General features: G+C 45.7%; 1 protein-coding gene across 1 annotated transcript; it reads right to left on the bottom strand.

Moving 5' to 3' along the window:
* Positions 1-391: 391 nt before the first annotated feature.
* HAUS1 (HAUS augmin-like complex, subunit 1) lies at positions 392-7,833 on the bottom strand (the record flags this gene model as incomplete). Its single annotated transcript, XM_010014641.1, has 6 exons — positions 7,789-7,833; positions 5,654-5,828; positions 4,299-4,434; positions 2,406-2,540; positions 1,326-1,449; positions 392-457 (listed from the first exon to the last, which is right to left on the bottom strand). Coding segments are annotated over exons 1-6 (681 nt in total), but the record flags the coding sequence as incomplete, so codon positions are not given.
* Between the last annotated feature and the right edge of the window lie 1,285 nt (positions 7,834-9,118).

The raw sequence follows: 9,118 nt of genomic DNA, 5'->3' as shown, positions 1-9,118 counted from the left end.
ATTAAAAATATATAACATTTATATTTAAAGACACAAGGGGAAAAAAAAAGCACACGGTGGTTCAGCATTTGCGTTTCACTTGACTTCCTCCAGTCGCTCTGAAGTGTTTGAAGGAAAGCTTCTTACTGCATCCAAAATAACCCCACATCTAACCCTGAAGAAATGGTACCACTTCAGCACCCATAGATGGTTCTCAGTTTCTAGGAGAGACAAACCCACCCAACATACCCCAGTTCAGAGATAGCCATCCATGGGATTCTTATTTGTGCTTCTTTTTACCTTTAATATTTGTTGGAGTAACCAATTAACAAACTGCATTTCCTGAAACCACTCAACAAAGATGCCTAGTCTGTGCCACTGTAAAACATCCATCATGTACCAGCAGACCTACCTCAGACAGGCTCACCAGCGACTTGTGTGACAGTGACTCATCAAAACCCGTGGCAGCAAGCTCCATCTACAAACAGGAAAGAGTTCCTTCGTAACTGACACAAAATACAACAGGGAGGAGATTTTACCATTTCCTTGGGTTTTGAGCTAAAGAGCCAAACAAGAACGCAATCTGTCAAAAACAGAAACGTGCGCTATGTGAATCATGGCTATAGCTGGCATATGAGATAAATTGCTACTAAAATTTGTATCAAGAATAGCAAGTCTTTCCAGGAAAGTACTGGTTTAAGAGCACATGGCAAGGCTGGGAATAGGTATCTCTGCATGTGTTCAAGGCCAGGCTGGATAGGACTTTGAGCAATCTGGGCTAGTGGAAGGTGTCTAGTTCCAACAGGAGGTTGGAACTTGATGAGCTTTAAGGTCCCTTCCAACCCAAATCAGCCTGTGATTCTATGAAAATGTCATCAACTCTAATACAATATTTTCCATCTCATCTTTCTTAAGGTCCTGGACAGCATCCAAGTGTTAAATAAAGTACTCACATATCCTTCATCATGTGAAAAAGACAGTACAATTTCTGCCTTCTCTGTTTAATCATTAATTTTAAAAAATTATATATTCAGAATTTTGACACACAGTTTACCTCTGTGGATCAACTGCTTTACTGGTAGCTATGTGTATACTCTTGGGTGACAGCACCTCACAATAAGCATGTGGTAGGCCCAGCTATACAGTTCTCAATGAAAGAGAAAGTGCCCTTGCATTTATCATAGGATGTCCTGGGGAGAGACCACGAGTATAGGAGAAACAACTTAAGTATAGTATCATGTTGTCCTGTTAGTCCAAGAATCCTCAGTCCTGCTGGGATCTCTCTGCAACTACAGTTTTGGGCTCAACCAACCATGACTGCGCCATGGAAAATTCTTTCCATCTACCTCAGCAGCCTCGATCCTTCTCTTTAACTCTTGGCATTTGAGTTTCAGGAACTGCAAGTCCTGGGATCTGCGATCAACTTTGGCCTTTTTTACTGTGATAAGTTCCTGTGTATTTTTAAGATCCCTTAAAAAAAAAAAAAAAATACAAAAACCATCAAACTTTTATTTTCAAAGAGATACCAGTATACAAGTATTGCTTAGTTACGTATGCTCAAGCTAAACCCGGTAATACAACCAACATGCAAAGTGAGAGAATGGATTAAAACTAGCATTTCCCTGTGAGATTTCCCAATGGACACATCACAGCTGTTACATCCAGAATTCCAAAGACCAGGGTGGGGAAAAAGGCCAAGGGGAAAGCCATCTGCATAGAAGCAAAGAGTAAGTCTTCTGCATAATTTCAATGCGGTTAAGAGACCTGGTAGGCAAGCTCAGCTGGAGATCACAGAGAGGAGCCATGCAAACCTGCACAAAGCACACAGGTCTGGTATCTTCATTGCAGTTACTACTTTTAAAAGACAAAACCCAGAAAATAATTAGCCTTGAAGAGATCACTGGGCCAATCCCCACTCAAGGCAGGGACTGATCCTCCTATGCTTGGCAAAGCATTTCGTATTACATCCTCTAGGGAATGGACTTCATACTGATTATTAATTATTACTTGTTTTTTGAAGTCTCCTACACACTGGCTAACGGAAATTCTTACCTGGGAGTGGTTTTTGTTTTGCCTGGCTCCTTCACTCTGACTAGAAAGCCCATGCTAAATGTGGTAAGAGAATCAGGTTTGCATCTACCTCCAATGAAGGCAACTGGTCCAAGATGCCAGTCCATAGCTGAAAACTGCTTGTAGACCGTATTTGGTTGAAACTATTGGATTTGATGGTACCCCAAACCTCTTTTCATTACTGAATGCATCCATAGCACTTGGCTTGTGATAAATACTTCAAAATACTGTGAATTAGAGATGTGCTAAGAAATTTAGTTATCCTTATTAGTTATCACAACCAACATTCCTTATTATGGAGATCAGAGGCAACACTTAAAATGTTTAAACATTCCCTATTCTCATCCATTACTCACTTCTCTAACTGACTTTCCAGCTTCAGCGCTGTAGTTATTTTTTCCATGAGATTTTTCAATTCCAGTTCCATTTCTCTGTTTTCCAATTCTGTCGTATACAGCTCCGACGTCCTTTCATTGATGGCACAGATGAAGCTGGTGAAGAGAGAGAGATTCAGTGGGAATACTCAGGAGCCAGCTCTTCTCAAACTCAGAATTATTAATTTCTCGGCACTTTTACACTAATGGCTTGGTTTTGTTCCCATATTATGATAAAAGGAAATTAAAATAAATCACTAAGGGTATTTACTTCCCTTAACTAACAAAAGTTTCATCTGGAAGGGGAAGTGCCCCAGCAGTCTGAGTAGGAGCAAGTGAACAAGACCTGGCACTCTGGTGAATATAACCACTGGGCCATGAGATCATCAGATGCTGCATTCCTGGCTTGCCAAACTGCCTCTGAGAGAAACTGTATTCAGTTCCCGAGGCATGCCCGGGACTATTTTCAATCTCTTTCTCTTCCCAAATGGTTCAAAGCTGCATTCCCCTTCAGCTCATGAGAAGAGCTGTAAGAGCCAAGCTCCTGAACGTCATACAAAAATTGGATTCCAAGGCAGATTTTGGTCCTTCCTTACTGCAAGTGCTCAGTACAAACCTGCTGTGTTATGGGTCAAAGCCAGGCCCAGGAAGACCAGGCTTACAGCAGCCATTTCTCTGTGGCTAAGGAAATATCCTTATGTTAAGTGAAGCCACATAAGAGGGAAGAATGAGGAGCTGAGCCTGAAAGACCAGGACTTCCAGTTCCCCAGCCCTTGCCTAAGAAGTATGAACGCTGCTCTAGCTTGTGCTACCTGCCACAACAGTGTGAGCAACATCCTACAGTCACTGACCGCAAAAGCACAGGCAAAAGAATCATCACACAATCATAGAATCAACTGGGTTGGAAAAGACCTTTAAGATCATCAAATCCAACGGTTAACCCAGGACTGCCAAGTTCACCAATACATGGTTTGTGAACACTTCCAGGGATGGTGATTCCACCACTGCCCCGGGCAAGCTGTTCCAATGCTTGACCACCCTTTTGGTGAAGAAATTGTTCCCAATATCCAGTCTAAACCTCCCCTGATGCAGCCTGAGCCAGTTACCTCTTGTCCTGTCACTTGTTACTTGGGATAAGAGACCAATCCCCACCTCACTCCATCCTCCTGTCACATAGTTGTAGACAGCAATAAGGTCCTCCCTGAGCCTTCTCTTCTCCAGACTAAACCCCTCAGGTCTCTCAGCCATTCCTCATCACACTTGTGCTCCAGGCCCTGCACCAGCTCCAGTGCCCTTCTCTGGCCCCACTCCAGCATCTCAATGTCTCTCCTGTAGTGAGGGCCCCAGAACTGAACACAGGATTTGAGGTATGGCCTCACCAGAGCCCAGTGCAGGGGGACAATCACTGCCCTGGTCCTGCTGCCACACTATTGCTGATATAGGCCAGGATGCTGGTGGCTTCTTGGCTGCCTGGGCACAAGCTGTTCACGTTCAGCTCCATTAATCAGCACACCCACGTCCTTTTCCATGAGCAGCTTTCCAGCTACTCTTCCCCAGGCCTGGAGTGTTGCCTGGGGTTGTTGTGGCACAAGTGCAGTACCAGTGCACTTCCCCTTCCCAAGTGCAATCCTTCTTCCCAAGAGGCATCTATCTCTTGCCAAAGCACATAGGCTACAGAGACTTTCCCTTCCCCAGATAATCAAGGTTAGAGTTTTGTGCTGAGTTACAATGTCCTCTAGAGCTGCCCAAGGGGTGAAAAATAAGCTGGACAAGTAAGATTCCTGGGTGTGAATGTCAAGTTTGCAACTATTGAATTGAAAAAACAGAGGGAAACAGCACAGACCATCACCCCTGATGCACAGTAGGAAAAATTACCTGGCAAGAGAAGTGTCCTTCGTTTCAAGTGTCATTGCGCTGCTTACCAGGACATCCAGGTATATGGTGCCTTTCCTGGATAGCTTGTATATGGAAAGACCCAGCTCTTCTGAGAGAAGGCGCTCTAGATACTTAGCTGGAAAACAAATACAACTCAAAGTATTAATTTTGTTTTTTAATATTACTGTTCTTTTAAGGGTAATAAAGCTTCAAAGCTAGAACCCAGTCTTTGAGCCATTTGGTCTAGTGGAAGGTGGCTTGGTGGATTGGAACTAGACAAGCTTTAAAGTCCCTTCCAACCCAAATCATTCTGTGATTCTATGAACTTCGGCTATTTCTCCACTATTACGGAAAGAGACATCTTCAAAGAAGGCTTCAACATACCAAACTGCTGCCACACCCTTGCTTGTCAAACAAACTCAGCGAGCTGAAGAAGAAAGCGCTGCACTGCTCCACTCCTTCCTGACCAGCCTGTTTTAATTCACTCAAACACGAGTTCACCCTTGTGCAGTGTTAATGAGCACACATGAGTCTTCTCCCTGCAGAGCCCAATCTAAGCCTTTCCTGAGCATGAACTTGCTTTTCACAGCAGACCTGGGAAGTCTGAATTTGCAGCAGGGGTAATACATATGCCTGTCTGGTAATGTCCATGTTCCCTGACAGGCTAAACCAACCACTGGGCCTCCATCATCATTTGTTTGATGGCAACACACTAGAAGACTTGAAGTAAAAAAAAACCCCAAACATATAGGATTTTTACAAAAACATCTTCGTGTGTACAATGTCAGTCTCTTCACAGAGACGTAAAATTCCTTCCTGAAAAAAGCCAGTGAAGGGACAATCCTTTAGCACATGCGTTAAAAAAATATTACAGTCCCCTGAACCACTCACTTGCTCCAAAACCCCCACATTATCAAACATTCACCCTAGGTAGCTCAAGCATAACTTATTGTCATTTCAGATTCCCCAGGTGTTCTCCTTAACAGTGGCTTAGCACCAGCTCAGACTCTTAAATCAGCTGTAGGGTTGCTTCTCTGCCTATCCAGCCAATATTTCAATGCTGTGCTTTTCAGCCCAGCAAGGCAGGAGGTTTTAGCAATTAAACTCCTTGGCTGTATTAGCAGCATGCTAAACATGGCTTAAAAGATTGCTCTTGACCAATCTTATGTCACCATAAATTTTGCTGAAAGGAAGGCATATGATGCACTGTAGTAAAAACTGTACCAGAACAAAAGATGAGTTCATTTCAGTTCTGTGTGTATGTGTGTATATATATATGCTTGCAAGATTTAAACAATCTTCAGGGTTACTAAGAATAACTTTGATGAAACTGAGAACTGGAGCTTCAAACTCACCTTCTGCTTTATATTCCTTTGACCACTCCTTCAAACCCTCTATCACCAAAGAAACATCCCTGTCTCTGGCTTCGTTGTATTCTGCAAGCTTACATAAGATATCAACTGTCTGCTCATTCACTTCATAGTGTGGAACAGGTCGATTCCCAAATACTTTCTTTAGCCATGTAGTAACCTACCAGAGGGAAAAAAAAGAGTAAACAGTGAAGTGAAATGAGAGAAAATACCTGATGGAGCTAAGAAACATAAAAAGTGCTGCAGGCTCTGCATTCCTGAAGAATAACCCACTACATCAGTCAAGGTGTGGGTGGTGCCCTTTGTCTCTTCTTCAATCACCCTCTGTAATTTAGAAAACCATTTCCCTTTTAACCTCCCTCATTTCTCTGGACACCTGTTTATCACCACATGATAAAATTTTATCTTTTTATTGACATGACCTCTTTATACAGACACAGTAATAATCCAAAAGATGGTAAACAGGTATTTAGGCAGCTGGTAAAAACAGCATTAGAGTGGCATGGGATAAAACTGCCCTAACCCTGATAGAGCATTGAGAATAGTCTCAACAGGCTAGTAGGGAAGAAACAGTTACTACAAAGTGCAGTCATGAGCCCTGCAAAGCATAGTGCCTACCTCTGAAATGAAGGTCAGAAATGGGAAAGAGATTAATAAAATAATAATTGAAAGATTTAATTATAACTGTTAATAATAGCTCTGAGGCCACCAGCATAAGAAGGACAGGGAGCTGTTCGAACAAGTCCAGAGAAAGCCACGGAGATGCTGCGAGGGCTGGAGCAGCTCTGCTCTGGAGCCAGGCTGAGACAGCTGGGCTGCTTCCACCTGGAGAAGAGAAGCCTCCTTAAGGGAAGACCTTAGAGCAGCTCCTGTGCCTAAAGGGGCTACAGGAAACCTGGGGAGGGGTTTTGGGCAAAGGCCTGTAGGGACAGGACAAGGGGAACGGCTGTAACCTGACACAGGGGAGATTGAGATGAGCTCTTAGGAAGAAGTTCTTCCCTGTGAGGGTGCTGAGGCGCTGGCACAGGGTGCCCAGAGAAGCTGTGGCTGCCCCATCCTTGGCAGTGTTCAAGGCCAGGTTGGACACAGGTCTTGGAGCAACCTGCTCTAGTGGAAGGTGTCCCTGCCTGTAGCAGGGGGTTGGAACTGGATGAGCTTCAAGGTCCCTTTAACCCAAACACACTGAGGAAACATAAGTTCTTGTCTAAGGTTATCTAAGCAATGTGACGGAAAGGGACCCAGCCTTACAATTTTCTTTCCAGCATGTCCTTCTTTATGCTTCTACCACACCAGCATCTCAGCTACACTACATGGCACACAGAAAACATCACCCTAAACTAAGCTGGGGAGAAAACCATCAAGGCCTTAGAAGCAAAGAGCACTAATTTTGTGTAGGTGAAAACTCTCATACTGCAAGAAAGCCAAGTTTGCAAATAAATAATGAATTACATTTTTCTGCCAGTCCCTTTAGTGAGAAAGGCTTGACACACTAAAAACTTCAGGCATGCAAGACTTTCAGAACTTAGGAACAATTCCTTCCCCAAAGGGTGCTCAGGCATTTGAACAGGCTGCCCACGGCAGTGGTGGAGTCACCGTCCCTAGAAGTGTTCACACACCGTGTAGACGAGGCCCTTGGTGATATGGATTAGCGGTGGCCTTGGCAGCGCTGGGGGACCACTAGATTTGAAGATCTTAAAGGTCTTTTCCAGCCTGGTTGATGATGTGATTCTATGATTAGCCTCCCAAACCAGCTCACACCTAAAGCTGTGAGCTCGGGCTGCCACTGACCGGGTAGCAGCGGATGAATACAGACCTCACTGCTGCAAAACACACCCCGAGACCGCGCCTTCCCTGCCCCACGACGCTGAAAAGGGCTCGTTCCTGCCCGAGACCCGCAGACGTCCGAGCGCCGGGGCCCGGCACCTCTCACAGCACAGGTTGCACTGCCTCCTGTGAGAAGGATGAAGAAGCCGCACTCGGGAGAGCTGGACGAGGACTCCAATAACGCACCGGGGCCGGCCGACCGCTCCGGGAGGAATCCCGACAACTGGTCCTGGCGCACAGACATGTACCTCCGGTAACCCCGTCCCAGGGGACGCGCGCCCCGGCCCCACCATTACCCGCTGCAGCTTCTCCTCCCATGGGGTAGCAGCACCCTCCGCCATGTTGAGCTTCCCGCCACCTCCCGGCGTCTCCCGCGCGCCGCAGGGGCTGATGGGATTTGTAGTTCCGGGATGTGTAGTGGAGCGTGACTCGAATGGTTTGAGGGGATGTCGGGTTTTGACGGAGTTGAATATTTCATGTATATCATTGGGCAAATTACAAACAAAGGCATGTAGGGCCCTTCATCAACACGAGTAAACCATATTTTGAAGTTATAGAGTAAAACCTGACATTTGAATTGCTTGTACATCGCTGCTTACATAAATCCATACTGATGCTGTGCTCCTTATAGGAAAATACACCACAAAACCACACAGAATCATGGAATCACGGAATGTTTTGTGTTGGAAGTGACCATCCAGTTCCAACCCCTGCCACAGACAGGGACACCTTCCACTAGAGCAGGTTGCTCCAAGAAACTGTGTCCAACCTGACCTTGAACACTGCCAGGGATGGGGCAGCCACAGCTTCCCTGAGCACCCTGTCCCAGCACCTCAGCACCCTCACAGGGAAGAATATCTTCTCTTTATCCTTATTCTCTATCTTTTATTCTTTTTAAATCTCTCCTGTTCAAACTTGAACCATTACTCCTTGTCCTATCACTACAATCCCTGATGCTTACTTACTTTCCAGCATCCTTGCATCACCCTAGTTAAACCCTTCAAAACATTAGGGGGAAATATAGCCCCCATTTTTAAAAAGGGAAGAAAAGAAGACCCTGGGAACAACAAGTCAGTCTCACCTTAGTGCCTGGTGAGACATCTCATGGAGTGTGAACCTCATGGATTTCAACAAGGGCAAGTGCAAGGTCCTGCACATACGTCAGAGCAATCCCAGGCACAGATAAAAGCTGTGCACAGAATGGACTGAGAGAAGCCCAGAGAAGAAGGACTTCTGTGGGCTGGTTGATGAGCTCCTCATGACCCATCTTCAGTGTGTGCTTGAGCCCAGAACCCCCCCGTGTGCTGGGCTGCATGCCCAGAGCGTGAGCAGCAGGTCGAGGGAGGGGATTCTCCCCCTCTGCTGTGCTCTGGGGAGAACTCCCCTGCAGTCCTGGTCCAGTTCTGCAGCAGCAACACAAGAAGGACGTGGAGCTGTTGGAGAGTCCAGAAAAGGCGACAGAGATTCTGTGTGGGCTGGAGCAGCTCTGCCCTGGAGCCAGGCTGACAGCGCTGGGCTGGGGCAGCCTGGAGAAGAGAAGGCTCCATTTCAGCTTTTTTTCTCTAGCAGACTAAATCCTATCTCCACACATGGGGCTTTTTGCAATGTGCAATGTCCCTGCAGCAT

This window comes from Nestor notabilis, unplaced genomic scaffold (genome assembly GCF_000696875.1).
Source record: "Nestor notabilis isolate BGI_N333 unplaced genomic scaffold, ASM69687v1 scaffold6985, whole genome shotgun sequence".
Lineage (NCBI taxonomy): Eukaryota > Metazoa > Chordata > Aves > Psittaciformes > Psittacidae > Nestor > Nestor notabilis.
This window is presented reverse-complemented; position numbering and strand designations above follow the sequence as displayed.